At 44.7% G+C, this 20252-nt stretch overlaps 1 protein-coding gene across 4 annotated transcripts in view; it reads right to left on the reverse strand.

Annotated features, from left to right (window-relative positions):
* CLPB (ClpB homolog, mitochondrial AAA ATPase chaperonin) overlaps positions 1-20252 on the reverse strand; it is a 149388-nt gene that overhangs the window by 63135 nt on the left and 66001 nt on the right. For 3 of the 4 annotated variants that reach the window (XM_025356858.1, XM_025356857.1, XM_025356859.1), the window contains one exon: positions 3152-3280. In XM_025356858.1, coding sequence (XP_025212643.1) covers positions 3152-3280 — 129 coding nt within the window. Of the gene's footprint in view, positions 1-3151; positions 3281-17266; positions 17357-20252 lie in introns of all 4 variants that reach the window. The other variant, XM_025356856.1, reaches the window with a different exon arrangement.

Genomic DNA, 20252 nt, shown 5'->3' on the forward strand with positions numbered 1-20252 from the left:
AGCTTTCCACATTATCAGCCTGATGCTTCTGTCTGAACCTCCTCCCAGCTCAAATGGGGACTTCTGGTCAGACAGCAAGAGCAGCTGACTCTTCCAGCTCTAACCCTCTAAGGTCTGGGGACCCTAAATCCCAGAGGACTAAGTAATTTCAAGGAAACTGTTCTGTGTGGGCCCTGTGAGCACAGGCTGGCCTCTGTATTTAGGCCTGCTTTGGATCTCACAGAATCTCCCTTTAGTTACTGCAGCAAGGCTGGTGGCAAGCACAGCCCAAGAAAACCAGATGGGGCTGGGCGCGGTGGCTCATGCCTGTAATCCCAGCACTTTGGGAGGCCCAGGCAGGCGGATCACCTGAGGTTGGAAGTTTGAGACCAGCCTGACCAACATGGAGAAACCCCACATCCACTAAAAAAATACAAAATTAGCTGGGTGTGGTGGCACACGCCTGTAATCTCAGCTACTTGGGAGGCTGGAGGTAAGAGAATCGCTTGAAGGTGGAGGTTGCAGTGAGCCGAAGATTGTGCTACCGCACTCCAGCCTGGGCAATAAGAGTGAAACTCTGTCTCAAAAAAAAAAAAAAAAAAAAAAAAAAGCCAGCCGGATGGGCAGGAAGGTAGGCTCCCTTGCCTTTCCTGAAACCCTTTGGAGAGGTTCAGCTGAGGTCAAAAGACTCTGGAAATATTACTGGCAACAGCCCCTAGAATGATAGAGCAGGATCCTGCCTCTCGGTTGGCTGGTCACACACACAGGCAGACGAAGGGAGGTCAGGGGGAAGGGAGGTCAGAAGTTGGCAGCCTCCGGCCCTGAGTGATGGCAACTTGTTCAGGGTTGGGAGGGAGAAATAGTGGGTTAACGGTTTTGGCCCTTGAGGCTGGGAGGCTAGGGCAGGGGGTGTAAATGGATGCTGGCTAAAAAGGCAGGTGGGAGAAATGTAAAGGTGGGGGCTAAGGGCATCTGTTCCAAGTCAACAGGCAGGAACCATGGCCCTGGAACGGCTCAAAGGGCCAGCCTTGGCCTGCGGGGTGAGGACAGAGGGAGTTTCATAAAAGGCCCTTGTCTTTTCATTTCAAAGGTGTTCGATCTAGAAGGCTAGGAAGAGGGGCTCCTTATAAAGTGAATTCTCTGTCTGGGGGTTGGGGGAAGCAGAGAATGTAAACTACTGGACAATAGCTGGGAGTACTGATTGATTTTAAGGCACGGCAGAGAGAATGTCCTTGGTGAACACTCCAAATCTTAGCTACAAATGTCTTGCCACAGAGCTTTCCAATGGACAAAGGAAGAAGCATTCTGCTTGGGGACGTTTTCTAAGTCTCTGCTTCTGAGAGCAGCAAGTTCTTGCTGCAGAAGCATCAGTCATCCCAAGCACTGCTGCCACATCCACAAGTAGTCCTGCCCTTCAGTGGCTGTGCCCCAGACCAAAGCATATGACCTGCTCTGGGGCAGGTCCCTTGTAGGCTTGGGGATACAGGCCAGGCCTGGGTTTTAAGCTAGCATGGCTGTGGCTGACAGAAAGTGGCAAGATTACATGTTCCTGGGAAGTCCCCAGAAGCCAATCAGAAGATGATCTGGGGATGCTGGGCCTGCGGAGGCAAAAGCTCTGGGACTAAAAGAACTTTCTTTGAAGACTAGTATTTGGAAAAGTGATTAGGTAGCAAAAGACAGTTGGCATAAGTTACGAAGAAGACCACAGCTCATTAAAAAGATGTTTCAACCACGCCGGGCGCAGTGGCTCACGCCTGTAAACTCAGCACTTTGGGAGGCTGAGGTGGGTGGATCACCTGAGGTTGGGAGTTCGAGACCAACGTGGAGAAACCCTGTCTCTACTAAAAATACAAAATTAGCCAAGTGTGGTGGCACATGCCTGTAATCCCAGTTACTTGGGAGACTGAGGTAGGAGAATTGCTTGAACCCGGGAGGCGGAGGTTGTGGTGAGCCGAGATTGTGCCATTGCACTCCAGCCTGGGCAACAAAAGCAAAACTCCGTGTCTCAAAAAAAAAAAAAAAAAAAAAAAAGATGTTTCAACCAGTCAAGGATGAAGTAAAATGGGATTAACTCTCTGGGGAAGAAGGAGGGTTCCTTCTGTCTCTGAAAAATGTCAGCTAGCCAGCTGTTGGAGAGGGTTCTGCTGGCAGAGAGGCAGGCAATCATCAGAGTGGCCCAGAGACCTCTGAGGACCTTTCCAGAAGTGCTCAGGTTCTATGAAGAATGATCCCAACAAGGAAGACCCTGGGGTCTAGCCCCAAGAGAGGATCCCTGGCCCTCAAAAAGCAGCAGAGGGGGCATGAACAGGCAGTCATGTACCATGCACTCACTCAGGGGTCTGTGCCCCACACATCCTGGCAAGTTGCTTCCCACCCCCTCCCAAGGAGAGGCCGGCGTGGGACATGGGGAAGTGGGAAACAAAGTGACTGGGATGTGTCTGGAAGGTAACACACTTGCCCAGCCTGAGTCTGGGGATGGCATATATTGTCGCTCCAATTAACTGATGTTCTCCAAAGAGAGGGTATTCATTATTCAACAAATATTTATTCAGTGATTACTAAGTGCCAAGTACTATAGTAGATGCTGGGGACACTTGAACCAGTCAGCCATGGTTCTCGCCTTTTAGAAGCTCAGAGACAAGTTAGGGAGAAGACTATTGAACAAACAAAAACAATTTCAGGTTGTGACAAGTGTAATGACGGAAAAGAATAGGGTGCCATGACCCAGAGTAATGAAAGGGGCCTGAGACTGGGGTGGGACCAAAGAAGGTGTCTTTGTGACCTGGGTTAGTAGGGATTTAAAGAGCCTCTCTGTTTCATTAGCTCTGCTTTAGAGGTCACGGGGGAGAAGAGAGAACACTTTTAGGGGTAGCAGCAATCCAGAAAACTCTCACAGCATACACAGACAGGCAGGATGGCATGATGCATCACACACACATGTAGGCAGAGAACACACATCAGCCACAGGAGGGCAAACCACATGTGTGCACTGCCATTCTCAGCAAGCAAAGTTGCTCTCGAGGCATCCCTAGCTCTGGGAGGATACCAGGGCTCTGGAGAAGTATGTTATTTCCAGAATAGAGAGGCTGCCAAGTACTCTCTCCCCCTGCCAAACCCCACTCCACTCCTCCTCCACCTCCCCCACCCACCCTTCCTCCACCTCTGTTCTCACCTCCATCAAGCAGCTCCTTGACAGTGCGGTAGTCATCAGCAAGGACAGCATAGTGCAAGGCCGTGCAGCCCTTGAAACTGGCGCGGTTGTTCAGCCGGTTGTTGAAGTCATCCTCTCGGGTGATCAGGACTGGGGAGACAGCAACACAAACCCTTCCATTAGCAATGACAGCATGAGTCACCAATCTCACCTGTTTTCTCATGGCATTTTAATTCACTCACTCACTCACTCATCTACGTACTCACTAAGCATAAAATGGCACCTACTATGTTCCTGGCCATCTGTGCTGGGTAAGAAGAGGCAAAACAGAGGCCAGTTAGTTCCACAGTGTTTACTGACATCTGTTATGTGTTAGGATTCATCCTGGGGACATGAAATAGATCAGATAAGGTCCCTCATCTAACTGATGAGGGAGGCAGACAATAACCAGATGTTTATAGAACTGTTTGAGATAAATGCTCTGTTACAGGTATAACAGAAAAATATACCAGAATGCCACAGGAGAGTTTAGCTCAACTTGGACATGAAGAGAGGATCCCAGAAGACAGGAGTCTTAAAGGATGAAGAGAAGTTATGCAGGTAAAGAAAACAGGTTGGGGTAGGATAAGGGAAGAGTGGGGCAGCAGACAGAGGCTGTTTTAGCAGAAGATTAATACACCTCTCTGCTCTGAAAATGTTTACATTCTAGTAAGTAAGTGGTCTTAACTTTTTAAAACTTAAAAAATTTATAAAAGCAATTAAATTTTTAAAATCATAGAAAAGTACAAAGAAGAAAAGGGACTGATATCTCAGTGACTTGAGAAACTACATGTCAGATTTTGATATATGTTCTTCCAAATTTCATGTGTGTGTGTATCCCCTACAAAATTGGAATTTACTGTAAATGCAATTTTGTAATCTGCATTTTTACCCTTAATAATTACCTGTAAACATTTTTTTTGAAAGAAGAACAAGCGTTTCATGTGGTCAAAGAACCAAAATCCCCCAGGCTCACTCTAGTGCTAATATTTGTGATTTTCTCACTCTGATTTGATATAAAATAATATAAAACCAGTCCATCACTTTTCCAAGACTCTCTGGGTTGGGTGACTTCACACACCCTGTTTAGCCAGGGTGGTCCTGGTTTTCGTCTGTTGTTATAGACAGTTCCAGTTTGGACAATAAATTAGAACGTTACCCCACCTCTGGGGCCCTCCCTTGGGAAATGAGACCCCACAGAGCACTCTCTCCCCTGCTCAGGCGACGGAGCTTCTTTCTAGCCCCCACGTGGAAGTTATCCAGGCAACTGTCTTACATTCCCTCCTGAGCTGAGTTTGTAGGGGTAGAATTTGGGTCCTGACTACCTGTACTTCTCTTCTCCTTGAGTCCACAGCACAGGATCTGCAGAGGACAGGTTCCTCTTACCTCTCACTGGATAAAGGGGCACACTCAGTCAAGAGGCGACCTTACCTATGTAGTCAAAAGTACCAGACAATTCCTAAACCATTCTTTTTCAAGTGGTCTTGGAATGGAGTCTATGCTTCTCCCCACTGCACAATACTCAACATCCTATACAAAGTTCCAAAAGCCAGAAGACTGCCATGCCTCTTCCTAATACTAATAGATTTTTTTTTTTAATGGAGTTTTGACCTGTCACCCAGGCTGGAGGGCAGTGGCACCATCTGGCTTACTGCAGCCCCTACCTGGGTTCAAGCATTTCTCTGCCTTAGCCTCCTGAGTAGCTGGGATTACAGGTACCTGACATGACACCCGGCTAATTTTTGTATTTTTAGTAGAGATGGGGTTTCGCCATGTTGGCCAGGCTCGTCTCGAAATCCTGACCTCAAGTGATCTACTCGCCTCAGCCTCCCAAAGAGCCGGGATTACAGGCATGAGCCACTGCACCTGGCCACTAATAGATTTCACTCACTGACCTTCTACTCTATACCTGACATGGTCACTTGACACAGTTAATCTTACTTAATTCTCATAATTACCTTACATAGTAGGTAATTATTATTCCCATTTTATAGATGAGGAAATGGAGGCTCAGAGGTCACATAGCTAATAAGTGGTTGGCCTCACTCTTTCTCACATATCATAATGTCACCCTCAGTTTCCAAATGAGGAAATCAGAGACCAAGAAAGAAGTAGAGCCCAGATATCCTGGTCCCAGCCTTGGCTCTTATTCCATCCTGTTTTCCTGTTTGGGTGAAGGTGCAAACACAGTCTCTGCAGAATTTGCCCTTAATAGAAAATGGTCTAAGGTTTGTAGCTAGCACTCAAATAAGCTAGTGTGGATGGAAGCATTTCAAATATTTGGCCAAAATAAAGTTGGTGGAATGTGCAGCTGGAAAACAGACAACAGTTTCTTGTGGTTTATAGAATCAGTGGTCAATGAGCCTTCTACTCCTGCCATGGCCTCTCCAGACTGATGAACCCCCTGCTCCTGCCCCAGGGGTGTTATCTGACCTTTCCTGGAGCAGGAAGAACAGGAAGTTAAAAGGCCTCTAACATACAAGTCCCATGTGCAATGGCATCTACACTTTTCCCATAAGAGATCCCTTTAGGACCTCAGTCAGAGATTACTAGCCCTTAGTTACAGTCTTATCAAATCATGCTAGGTGATCTTATTTCCAGTCCACTGCAGATTGGGAGAAGGAAATAAGAAGGCCAGGGAGGATGCTACAGAACCAAGCAGATTGATTACAATCAAGCATTGGCCAGGCAGGCAGGGAAAAGAACAGGACAATGAAAAGCTGAAAAAGGAATTCAGAGTACAGCACCTCAAAAGGCCCTAAGGGCATCACTGAACTGCCACATAGGACATTAACTGCTGGATATAATGATGAACCTGACAAAAAGTGATAGTTGGCTCAAGGAAGCAAGAAAAGTGTAATCCATTTTACAAAGAAAACACATCACTTATTCAACAAACTACATTTAATGAGCACCAATGCATGGTGGTAGTTCCTGGAGATATAATAATAAATAAGACACAGCTCCTGACTTTCAGAAGCTAACATCCTAATGCAAGAATCAGACCACTGAGCAGACAAATGATAATACAATTTCACACGTGCAATGACAGAGCTATACCCAGGGTGCTTACCATAAACAGCAGACGAACTTCAGGAACACAGCTGGGGCTATTCTGGCGCAAACGTCAAGAGAGTGCTGGTGTCATAGCCCAGCTAATAAGGAATGTCCAGAGGAGGCTCACTGCTCACCTAGGTCTCATCTCTCATCATCACCCTTCTAATGCTCTTTCTTGCCTCTGAGCTTTTGTAAATACTATTCTACTACCTGGAACATCTTCCCCTCTCCCATTACTTCAGTTGGCTAACTCCAGTACACCGCTAGGCCTCTGATTAGAAGGCCTCTGATTAGAAGTCACTTTTTCCAGTGATTCCTCCTACGTTTGAGGTAGTTATTGCTCCTAAGAGCTCCTCTAGCACCTTAGGCATCTCCTAAATCTAGTATTTATTACATTCCATTGCAAGCACCTGCTTACTTGACAATTCCCCACTAGACAAAAAACTCAATGAAGACAGTAAGTGTGACTACCTTCTCCATTGGCCAGCAGCGTATGGCCGTAAGTATGTGCTCGACAAATACTTGTTGAATCAACAAATAAATACATAAAACATAAACAAGGTCTTAATATTATCTTTGGTTTTGGAATAATAAAAATAAAAGTAATACCAGTCAGCAGTATTTGGTGGGGCTCTGGAGTCAGACCACTTATGTTTCAATCCCAGTTCTGAACTTACTGACTGTGTAATCTTGGGCAATTTACCGAACCTCTCTGTGCCAGGCTCCTTTATCTATATGTGGGGATAATAACAGTAGCGCCTTCATGGGAGGTTGTAAGGATTAAATGAGACACTATGAATAAAGGGGCTGGGTACAGTGCCTAGCATATAGTAGCTCTCAATAAATGTTTGTTATTATCTCATCATGGGCTTCCAAAAGTGTATTTTTTCTGTGAAAAAAGGCTTCATTCGAGGAATCCTGCATATACTTTTCCTGTCAGAAAGGCACAGTGAGGTGGGCACAGTGGCTCACGCCTGTAATCCCAGAACTTTAGGAGGCCGAGGGGGGCAGATCACTTGAGCTCAGAAGTTTGAGACCACCTTGGGCAACATGGCGAAACACTAACTCTACAAAAAATACAAAAATTAGCTGGGCGTGGTGGCTCATGCCTGTAGTACCAACTACTCGGGAGGCTGAGGTGGGAGGATCACTTGAGCCAGGGAGGCAGAGGTTGCAGTGAGCCAAGATCATGCCACTGTACTCTGCCTGGGCGACAGAGCCAGACCCTGTCTCAAAAAAAAAAAGAAAAAAGAAAAAGAAAAAGAAAAAAGGAAGGAAGGGAGGGAGGGGAGGGGAGGGGAGGAGAGTGAGGGGAGGAGAGGGAGGGAGGGAGGGCACAGTGAGCATGAGAATAGAGTTCTGAGTTAAAAGCCATCTGTTTCACTGGGTGTCACTCAGCAGTTTCTTTTTGACAGCCGAACCCTCATTAAAATCCTGCAGTGGTCTCTAGATAACAAAAGCTTTATTTACTGTTCACTTCTGCAGGGGAAGGCAATCCTAGCTTTGAGTCCCTCTTGGTCTCTACTGGCCACTCCCAGGAGCCGGTGCCATCTAATGTTATGGAATGTCTAGCAGTGCCCTTGTCTTTAAAGATGTGAACATGTTTTCATGAGAGGGAACCTCTATGACTAATAAGACAAATAAGAGAATAACCCCTTATGTTTGTATCATGTTTTAAAGTATAGGGAGCACTTCAAGGCAATCACTCCCTCATCCTCATGACAATCCATGTAGGGCCGACAGTTCAAGTACTATCATCTCTATTGAACAGATGAGGAAACACGGGCTTAAAGAAGTTAGGTGGCCTGCTCAACTTGCAATGCTGGTCAGTGGTAGGCTAGGACTAGACCCTAAGTCTGAGTGGCTCCATGGCCTCTGCTCTATCTTCTGTACTGTGCAGCTTCTGCCAATGCCCACAGGCCCAAGCCTCACATAACTCAGGGTCGAATGATACAACCTGAAGCTCAGGGACTAAGCTAACTTCTTATCAAGAGTCTCTAGGAAGAAGCCTCTGGTCTCTCAGCTTCCTCTCACTGAAGACTCTACACAAATTAAAACCCTGCTGAGACATCACAGAACCAGTTAGAAGCAGAGCACTTGCCCCTTCTTGCCACTGCTCAGGAATGGCATCTACAATGTGTGTGTATGTGAGGGAGTTGTCTACAACCCACCAGAAAGGTCTCCGACTTTCCAACTTGGATCAGTTACTTCATCTCATCATTTTCATCTTTTCCACCACCATTCAAACTAAAAAAAAGCGTAAAGAGCTTCAGCATGAAGTGTATTCCAATTACTTTATTTATTTTTTTGAGATGGAGTCTCACTCTTGACACCCAGGCTGGAGTGCAATGGCACAATTTGGCTCACCAACCTCCGCCTCCCGGGTTCAAGTGATTCTCCTGCCTCAGCCTCCTGAGTAGCTGGGATTACAGGCACGTGCCACCATGCCCAGCTAATTTTGTATTTTTAGTAGAGATGGGGTTTCACCACATTAGCCAGGCTGGTCTTGAACTCCCAACCTCAGATGATCCACCTGCCTCGGCTTCCCAAAATGCTGGGATTACAGGTGTGAGCCACTGTGCCTGGCCAAAAAACATTTTTTTATTAAATAAAATATATAGAGAGATGGAGTCTCTCTATGTTGCCTAGGCTAGTCTCAAACTCCTGGGCTCAAGTGGTCCTCCTGCCACAGTCTCCCAAAGTGCTAAGATAACAAGCATGAGCCACTCACTGCACCCAGCCTTCAAACAGATTTTCCTTCCCACCTTTTTCCTTTCCCCCTCCATTCCTGCCACATAGAGGACCCTGGTGACCCCAGTGTAAATCCTCAGCAGGCAGCAACGTGTATTAGAAAGACCATGGGGGCTGGAGTCTGCAAGTCTGGAAAGCAAAACTGACTGTGTGACTTTATTAACATCTGTGAGATTCAGTTTCTTCATCTCCAAAACAGAGATAATATCACCTACCTCACAAGAGTCAATGGCAAACCTAACTTAAAAAATGGACAAAGGATTGGAATAGACATTTCTCCAAATAAGACATACAAATGGCCAAAGAGCACATCAATAGATGCTCAATATCACTGGCCATCAGGAAAGTGCAAATCAAAACCACAATGAGGCTGGGCATGGTGGCTCATACCTGTAATCCCAGCACTTTGTGAGGCTGAGGCAGGAGGATTGCTTGAGCCCAGGAGTTCAACACTAGGCTGGGCAACGTGGAGAGACCACATCTCTACAAAAAATTTTAAAAATTAGCTGGGGGCTGTGGTGGCGCATGCCTGTGGTTCCAGCAACTCAGGAGGCTGAGGTGGAGGTGGAGGATTCCTTAAACCCAGGAAGTCAATGCTGTAGTGAGCCATGATCACTCCATTGCACTCCAGCCTGGAGGACAGAGCAAGACCCTGTCTCAAAAAATAAAATAAGATTCAATTTATATTTAATGTCCAGATCAGGCAAATCTATGGAGACAGAAAGTAATTACTGGTTGCCAGGGGCTGGTAATAGTTGAGGAGAAATGGAGAGTGACTGATAATGAAAAGAGGTCTTTTTATGGCATGATAAAAATGTTCTAAAATTAATTGTCATGATAGTTTGCACAACTCTTGTGAATATACCATATAAACCATTGAGTTATATACTCTAAATGGTGAAGTGCATATAGAACCAAAAAAGAGCCTAAACAGCCACAGCAATCCTAAGCAAAAAGAACAAAGCCAAAGGTATCGGATTACCTGACTTCAAACTATACTACAAGGCTACAGTAACCAAAACAGCATGGTATTGTACAAAAACAGACACACACACCAATGGAACAGAATAGAGAACCCAGAAATAAAGCCACACACCTATACCCAACTGATCTTCAACAAGGTCAACAAATATAAGCAACGGGGAAAGGATTCCCTATTCAATAAATAGTGCTGGGATAACTGGCTATTCACATGCAGAAGAATGAAGCTGGACCTCTACCTCTCACCACATACAAAAATCAACTCAAGATGGATTAAAGATTTAAGTGCAAAACCTAAAACTATAAAAATCCTAGAAGAAAACCTAGGAAATACCCTTTGGGACATCAGCCTTGGCAAAGAATTTATTACTAGGTCCTCAAAAGCAACTGTGACAAGAACAAAAATTGACAAATGGGACCTAATTAAATGAAAGAGCTTCTGCATAGCAAAACGAACTATCAACAGAGTAAACAGACAACTTATAGAATGGGAGAAAATATTTGCAAACCGTGCATCTGACAATGGTCTAATATCCAGAATCTATAAGGAACTTATGTGGGATTTTTGTCTGTTTTGTTTTGTTTTGAGATAGAGTCTCACTTTGTCACCCAGGCTGGAGTACAATGGTGTGACCTTGGCTCACTGCAACTTCCGCCTCCCAGGCTCAAGTGAGTCTTCTGCCTCAGCCTCCCACATAGCTGGGATTACAGGCGTGCACCACCACACGAGGCTAATTTTTGTATTTTTAGAAAATCCTGTTTTCTAAAACAGGGTTTCACCATGTTGGCCAGGCTGGTCTTGAACTTCTGACCACAGGTGATCCACCTGCCTCGGCCTCCCAAAGTGCTGGCTTACAGGTGCGAACCACCACACCTGGCCAAGAAGCTATAAGGAAGTTAACTCAACAAGCAAAAAATAAATCCCATTTACAAAATGGGCAAAAGACAAGGACATTTCTCAAAAGAAGACATACAAGCAACCAACAAACATATGAAAAAATGTTCAACATCATTAATCATCAGAGAAATGCAAATCAAAACCACAATGAGATACCATCTCACACCAGTCAGAATGGCTCTTATTGGTGAGGCTGTAGAGAAAAGAGAATGCTTATACACTGTTGGAGGGAATGTAAATTAGTTCAGCCACTGTGGAAAGCAGTTTGGAGATCTCCCAGAGAACTTAGAACTACCATTCGACCCAGCAATATCATTACTGGGTATATATCCAAAAGAAAACAAATTGTTCTACCAAAAAGAAACATGCACTCATATGTTCATCACAGCACTATTCACAATAGCAAAGACACAGAATCAATCTAGGTGCCCATCCATGGTGGACGGAATAAGGAAAACATGGTACTATTCCATGTGATACTACGTGGCATACTACACAGCCACAAAAAAGAATGAAATCATGTCCTTTGCAGCAACATGGATGCAGCTGGAAGCCATCATCCTAAGCAAATTAACACAAGAACAGAAAACCAAATACTGCATGTTCTCACTTATTATTATTAATTTTTTGAGATGGAGTCTCTCTCTGTCACCCAGGATGGAGTGCAGTGACACAATCTAGGCTCACTGCAACCTCTGCCCCCTGGATTCAAGCGATTCTCGTGCCTCAGCCTCCCGAGTAGCTGGAACTACAGGCTACTCGCACCACCACACCCGCATAATTTTTATACTTTTAGTAGAGTCGGAGTTTTGCCATGTTGGCCAGGCTGGTCTTGAACTCCTGACCTCAAGTGATCCACCTGCTTCGGCCTACCAAAGTGCTCGGATTACAGGCATGAGCCACTGTGTCCAGCCTGTATGTTCTCCCAAAGTGCTGGGATTACAGGCATGAGCCATTCTGCCCAGCCGACATGTTCTCACTTATAAGTGGAAGCTAAACAATGGGTACTCATGGACATAAAGATGGCAACAATAGACACCAGGGACTCTTAGAGCAGGGAGGGATGAAGTGGGGCAAGGGTTGAAAAACTACTGGATACTAAGTCAGTACCTGGGTGATGGGATCAATTACACCCCAAACCCCAGCATCATGCAATATACCCAGGTAACAAATCTGCACATGTAGGCCCTGAATCTAAAATAAAAGTTGAAATTAAAATAGATTTGATACAAAATGTTTTAAAAAAAGAAATGAGGTAGGAAATCTAGTGAGGTATGAGAGGAGGGGAAGAGAAGCTTTTCTATTTAAAGCTCTTGTATCATTCATTTTCTTTCTTTTTTTAATTGATATATAATTCACACTCCATAAAAACAAATGGTGAATTGCATAGTATGTAAATTAAATCTTAATAAAGCTGTTAGGTTAAAAAAATATATGTAAGAAGATGAGCATATTGCCTGGCATGTAGTAAGGACTCAATAAATGGTAATAAATTTATTATTGTATCCTTTCCTCTTCCTGATGTCATTCCAATACTGGCCAGAATCACCTCTAACACTAACACTGTAGAATCTTTCAGGCTCATTCCATACTAGTGTGGCCCATTTCATACTAGTGGAGAGTCACAGGTGAGTCCTGAAGGCTAACATCCCACAACTAAGAGTCTTCCTCCAATACTCAGATAAGTAAATATACAACAGAACAGTAAGAAAATAATGGTTCCATTTATTGAACACTCACTATGTGCCCAGGTACTGTGCCAGGAACTTTACGACTATTCTCACAAGAACCCTACTAGGCTGTTACATTATTATTCCTATACAATAAATGAAGAAACTGGCACTTAGAGAAGTTTTGTATCTCATAAAAGTCACACTGGCAGTCACTGACTGAGCTGGAAAGTTCAACTCCAAGGCTTATAACTCTTTTTCTCTAAGTGATTACATGGCTTTATTATGCTTTCTCTTATTTATGTACATTTTACCCACACTTTACAATTCAAGCATCTTGATTTTCACTGATCTCCCTTTCCTCTATGCCTTCTGTTTACATCAAATTAGTCAACATTTCCTTTTACATAGTCTTGTGTGTTCTCAGATTGTTTCATGTGTATTCTGTTAAGCATGGCAGATTGCTTAACAAACACTTCTTTAGTAAACGGATGTTAAGCTTGTCTCCCCAGGCAGGAAACAGGTTCCTGATGGACACACACTGTGTCTTCAACATGTCTTTATCCTTTACATAGAGAAGGCACTCATGGTCACCTAGGCTGGCCGATGGCTGGAGGACTATCCCCTACTTGAAAATGATTCTCACAGACATGGTTTCTGCCCATGGACTGGAAGTTTTCTCCTTAGGAATAGGACCTCACCTCATTGTCAACCCATTCTAGTGTAGCATCGGGGCTCAGAATAGAGTTGATGAATTAAAGACTGGGTCGACAATACTTATTCCACTGGAGACACCTCAAGGGCAGCCTTCCCACAGTGACCCCAAACCCATTTTCTCTCACTTCCATGAAAGGGAAGGGGTAGACCAGGAAGGATGGCAAGGAACTTGAAGAAGACAGGCTATTGTCCCTGCCTGTGGCCATGACAGTCAGTGCAGCATCCTCTCTGGCTCAGGACCCTTCTTTTTAGTGCAGACCCAGGGAGTGCTTTCCAGAGCCCACATCTCACCTTCACATCACCAAATTCATAAGGTGGGGCAAACTTAAGAATCTGTTACTCGGTTATCTACAGACCCATCAAAACTCTGTTTTAACCTTCTCTACTTCCTACCTCTCCTAACTCTCAGAGTAGTGATATGCTCACAAGTATCTAGATTCCCTTAGATTTGTCCTATAAGTACCCTGAGGTCACCCTCCTCCCCCTCCTCTCCCACCCTCATCCTATCCAAAGCAGCATTCTTCGAGCTCCACGGATTCTCTGGGGCAGGGCTGGCAACAAGAAGAAGGTGGCGGCTCTTTGCCTCTTGGCAGATATGCTACTCGGTTGGTCAAACTTGGTTCCTCTGTGTTCCCCATCTCTACACCTGCTTGCCTCTCCTCTGCCTTTTCTTCAAGATGTTAAAAACTCGCAATAAAAAACAAATACAAAATGCTGTAATTAATAGCCAATTCCAAGCCAACCCAGCATCTCTACTAATAAACCTCAATACTTGCAAAAAGAACAATAAATTCTGCCCCTCTCTGGTTCTGAGGTGGTCTCTTTTATATAGTCTGTGTGTGTATGTATGTGGGTAAGTGTGTCTACATATATATATATTTTCCTTTATTTCCCATCCAGGGAGGGGCAGAATAATGAACTGCGTGCGTCAGGGAAGATGAATCTGAGATACTAGGGAGCAGTGCAGTAAAAAGATTAAAGTGTTATTATTGTTGGGTTTTTTTCCCCCATGGTCCATTGTGACAGCTCGACCGTCATCTGTAAAAAATGTCTCAGCGAGAGATAATCATCGGAAACTCAATAAAGCGTCAGGGGGAGCCTCAGCCCCTATCAATCACTAGGTGCCTGGAAAATTTCAGCCCTCTGTCTCCCTTCCTGCTATCCATATAAATGTCTCTAATATATTTTGTGTGGTGTGTGGGACCCATCCCTGATTTGGAACTTTTGATGAAAAAATATTTATACACAAAATATGTAAATCGGTTAAAAATCATAAGACTAGTTCTTTGCCACCCAATTCTGTTTTTTCTTATTTTTATAAATGCATCAAATTTATTCTGTTTAATAAAACATGTCAACTAGTCTATCTCTCTCTCCTAGGACACAGACAGATACACACACACACACACACACACACACACACACACACACACACACAGAGTTTGGAGGGCTAAAAGGATGGAAATAATCAACCTAACTGGCTGATTCATTTAATCATGCAGTTGGCCAAAATGTATCCTGGTAACTCTATGGTGGCCAGAACCAGAACTATGGAGAAATGACATGTAGAAACATTGGCCACGGAGTGTGACAAGGCTCTGAGTGAGCCTGGACAAGGATGAGGAAGGGGCTGTGACATTATTAAAAATAATAAATTGCCCACACAGCTTTTGGCCTGGCAGATTCCCAAGCCTTTGGACAAGCCAGAGATCTGAGCTGACTAAGCTGTGGGCACACGCAGGCTGATATGGTTGTTGGGTCTTATATAAGAGCAGGAGATAGTTCTGCTGGCATTTGACAGCCTCACTCTGCCTCAGTTTCCTTTATTATAGGGTTACTACCTATATTATAGGGTTACTGTGAATACAAAGTAAGTATCAATCAATACTATCTGCTACCCTTGCAGCTATCACCATCGTCATCTCATTATCACCTCCCTCTGTTTCTCTATCCTGAAAGGCATCAATTCCTGCAGTGCCCTCTCCTTTAGGACCTTCAAGGCTCTTCTCTGTCTAAAGGATAAAGTCCAAGAGTCTTGATCTGGCCCTACTCTACTAATGTTGCATCTTTATTGCTCATCACTCTCTAAGATGAATCTTCTGCTGTGTGCATGCTTCACCCTAACATGTTCACCTACCAGCGTGAAACATAATTTTTCTGTTTCTCACATCTGAGTGGTTTTTTTGTTTTTTGAGACAGGGTTTTGCTCTGTCACCCAGGCTGGAGTGCAGTGGCGTGACCATGGCTTACTACAGCCTTGATCTCCTGGGCTCAGGCAATTCTCCTGTCTCAGCCTCCTGAGTAGTTGGGACCACAGGCACATACCTGGCTAATTAAAAAAAAAATATTGGGCAGGGCATGGTGGCTCATTACTAATCCTGACACTTTGGGAGGCCGAGGCAGGCAGATCGCCTGAGCTCAGGAGTTTAAGACCAGCCTGGGCAACATGGTGAAACCCCATCTCTACTAAAACACAAAAAAGTTGCCGGGCATGGTGGCACATGCCTGTAATCCCAACTACTCAGGAGGTTGAGGCATGGGAACTGCTTGAACCCAGGAGGTGGAGGTTGCAGTGAGCTGAGATCATGCCATCGTACTCCAGCCTGGGCGGCACAGCAAGACTCTGTCTCAAAAATAAAATAAAATAAAAAATAAAATAAAATAAAATAAAATAAAATAAAATAAAAGTTGTGTAGAGACGGGGTTTCACAATGTTGCCCAGGCTGGTCTTGAACTCCTGGGTTCAAGCAATCCTTCTGCTTCAGCCTCCCAAAGTCTTGGGATTACAGGCATGAGCCACCACACTCGACCACTCTGTATGTTTTGAACATAGCACACCCCTTCTCTACTCACATTCAATTGCACCCACCTGTCAACCCTCCATACAGCTGTCCAAAACCTTCCGATACTTTGAGGCTCAAATGTCATTTTATTTCCTTGACTTCTTCAGCCAGAGATTCTCTTCTCTAAGCTCTTACGGTCCTTGCTATCTGTACCTCTGACTGGACGCTTTGTCAAATATTGTCTTGGTAATGTCTTAAGTCTTTATTATTACTAATTACTGTTCTTGCAAGCACCTTATATTTGCATAATGCCTTGTATTTTCTCAAGCGCTTTCATAAGTCCTCCAATTTGGGCCTTACAATAAGCCTATGGTGTAGGAACTATTATTCTCTATAGATGAGAAAATCAAGCTCAGAGAGCAAAAAAGAATTGCCAAGGTCACACAATTAGGTAATGGCTAAGCCATTCCTTGGACTCTAAATACTATTTGGCTCTTTGAGGGTAATAGTTTGCTACCAGAGAAAAGCGTTTGGAAGGCTGTGTCAAAGACTGACATTCCGTTAAGAGTATAATGAGGAGGAGGATGTAGAAACAGAGGTTTACATTCACAGAATTTCTTCTATGTTCTAGGGTTTAGGTTAGGGGTAAATGTACCATACTACCTCTAACTCTCCCAATAACCTTTCTTTTACAAATAAGGAGACAGTGCCTCTGGCAGGTATAGAAAATCGCTCCAGGTGTCAGAGCTATTTAGTGTTCTGCACACACATAATACCATAGCTTAAACACACAGCCTCTCTAGGAGTGAAGCTTAAAGTGGCAAAATAAGATCTCTAGTAGGGAGGTGAAGGCCCAGATGAGTTTTTTAAGCAGTTCAAGCACAAGACCACAACTAATACCTGTAGTCGAGATCATGCTTTCCAAAGGGTTGGAGCCTATTAGAAATGCAAAACCTCGGGTCCCACCCCAGACATACTCAATCAGAATCTGAGGGTAGGGTCCAGGAACCTGTGTTAACAAGCTCTCTAGGGGATTCTTATTTCCTTGGGAGCCTTATTGTTCTCAGCTGAGTTTTTGCTCTCCAAGGGCATGCATTCTCTCTGCTATGCTTGGGTTAGGCTGGGCACACAGTGGGTGCTGGGTAGTTAACTTATACTGAGTAAAAAAGATAGTCAGATGAGACCATCCTTGGCATGTACTGGGGAGGGGGAGAAATATTATACAGAGCAGTTCCATTACCGCCAGCAGGGAGTCCTAGCCATCTCCTGAACTCCAGGGCACTTGTCCACTGGTTTGTGATGTGCCGGCTTGCACCGTCCTGTCGCCCATCTGAAGACACAGAGATGGGGAGGTCAGCTGGAGCAGGCCAGGCCCTGCAGACCCTGGAGCTGTGGGAACGGGGCACTCAGGCTGGTGGGGTTGGTCCAAGTCCTCTACCCCCAGAAGGGCCCTATGCCAACCCAGCTTCTGCCCCACTCATCTTTATTCAGCTGCCACTTGGAGCTGAGAAGAGAAGCTGATTTATAGCCCGCTCTGGCTGCGTTTCTGCCGTGTTTTATTGTTTTAATTGTACATATGAGAGGCACTCAAAATGCTTGCTTGCATTTCTGACAGCCCCAGACACCCAATGTTTATAACAGTTACTTATAAGCAGCCAGCGGCATCCCGGGCTGGGTGACTTGTTTACTGTTACCACTAATTTATTACCTCCTCCATCTGAGGATTAGGGCCCCCACCCATCAGCCAGCCACAAGTGGAACACTCCTGGAGTGGGCATGGGTAGGGCTCAAGGCACTGAATGGAATGTGGTCGAGATCAGGGAATAGGTTGGCAGAGGAACAGCTATGATCCTCATACTTCTCTCCACATTTATTTCATCTCACAGACATTCTAAGCCGTGCCCTCCGCTTTTTTCTTCTTCCCCGTCATTTTCATCCTCCAAAGCCCAACTCAAATTCCACTTCTTTTAAGAATATTACGTTGGGTGCAGTGGCTTACGCCTGTAATCCCAGCACTTTGGGAGGCCGAGGCGGGTGGATCACCTGAGGTCTGGAGTTAGAATCCAGCCTGGCCAACATGGTGAAACTCCATCTCTACTAAAAGATACTAGTAAAATAAAAATAAAAATAAAAATTAGCCAGGCGTGGTGGTGGTACCTATAATCCCAGCTACTTGGGAGGCTGAGGCAGGAGAATCGCTTGAACCCAGGAGGCAGAGGTTACAATGAGCCAAGATCGTGCCATTGCACTCCAGTCTGGGCAATAAGAGCGAAACTCTGTCCCAAAAACAAACAAAACAAAACAAAACAAAAGAACATTACTTGCTCTGATAGTGAGCCTAGAGCTTTAAGAACACTAGAAATCACACGGCAGACAGGGGCACTGGAGGCCAGATAATCCAATGACCCATGGCAAGAATCCCCTTTACAGAATCCATGATGGGCAGACATCTCAGCTGTTAGCACCCCTTGAGTGGTGAGTTGCTCAATACCTCCCAGGCAGGCTTCCTGCTTTACACTTTGCCAAAACCCATCTCCATAGAGAAATTCTGCATTAAATGTCACCGTGCTTTAAATATATATGATTATCTCTAATCATCCTAACAACCCTATAAGATGGGTATTGTTATTACTACGTTACAGATGAGAAAACTGAAATTCAGGGACTTTAAGTCATTTACTCAAGATCACATATCTAGTGAGTAACAGAGCTTAGATGAATCATTCAGATATCTGGTACTGAAGCCCAAACTTTCTCTAGGACACCAATGTGCCTCTGAAGATGGCACTCTGAGGGCTGGAGAGAAAGGAAAGAACAATCAGGCCAACAAGATTTCCATACCAAGCACCCTGGGGCTACCTGAACCAGTAAGACTGCCCTCTACCCAGAAACACCAACGTTGACAAAAGTGGACCCAGCTGAGTAGGCTTCTTGCTAAAGAGCAATGCTCACATGACACAGGAGAAGAGTGAAACTAGGAATGGCATAACCAATGACAAAGTCTCAGCAAGGACGGCAAAGAAGTTTCTTTCCTCCCTAGGCTGTGTCTGTTCTCAGCAGGTAAAACGGACACAAAGCATCTTTGATACCTTTTAGTTTTCTTGCCTGGATCCTCTTTCCTGCTCACACCTTAAATGCTGGTATCCTGAGTAAAGGACTTGTTCTTCTACCACCCCCTCACTTTAAATACTTTCATTGGGCAATTTCGGTCACATCCATTGTTTTAACTCCCAAGCAAATGGAAAATACTCCTAAATCCCTGTCTCCTGCCAAACTACTCCTTTGAGCTCTCCAGACCCACATATCTAACTATTCACTCAAACTAGAAACTGAGGTGTCACCATGCATACCTCCTTTTCCATCAATTCTCACAATCCACTGAGTACTCAATCTTCTAATACTCTGCTAACATCTATTTACTGTATTCCCAAAGATCACCTTTAGGAATCTCCAGATATTTTAAATGTATTTTTGGAGGACAGGAGCATAGCTTCTTATCACATTCCCAAAGGAGTCCATTATCCCTAAAAAGTCAAGAACCATTGATAATCTTTCCCCTCCAATTCCTCCTCTACCCTGTCAGAATGGTCCATCTAAAATGCAAGTGTGAATTCGACATTGTCCTGCTTAAAATCCTTTAACGGCCTTCAGAATAGAGAATGAGCTCCCTAGAACTGCCTTACAAGGTCCTTCCCATGTGTAACCTTCTTCACTCTCTGGCCTTATTTCTTGTTGTTCTCCTCAATCCTGCAGCAGATGATTCCATCTGCAGTCATTCCCTAACCCCCACCCAATGCCTCTGCATACACTGTTCCCTCTGTCTGGAAGGTCCATCCCTCTTAGCCTTCCTGGCAATCTCCAACTCATCCTTAAGACCCAATTCAAGGTCACTTACCCTGCAACACTTCCCAGACACCAGTCTGCTCACTTCTCAGGTGGAGCTCACCACTACTTACATCAGTGCTGCCTACATATTTGTGCAGCTACCACTGCATTTATCACTCTGCATTGTGATTCCTTGTTTACAGGCTTGTCTCTGTAAATGACTGGGAGCACTGTTGAGGGGCTAGACTATGTATAATCATTTATATAATCCCAGCAGCTGGCAGAGTGCCTGACATTCAGTAAGAACATGCTGAATTATACATAAATGAAACTAATGGCCGGGCGCGGTGGCTCAAGCCTGTAATCCCAGCACTTTGGGAGGCCGAGGCGGGGGGATCACG

Source organism: Theropithecus gelada, chromosome 14 (genome assembly GCF_003255815.1).
Source record: "Theropithecus gelada isolate Dixy chromosome 14, Tgel_1.0, whole genome shotgun sequence".
NCBI classification, from domain to species: Eukaryota; Metazoa; Chordata; class Mammalia; order Primates; family Cercopithecidae; genus Theropithecus; species Theropithecus gelada.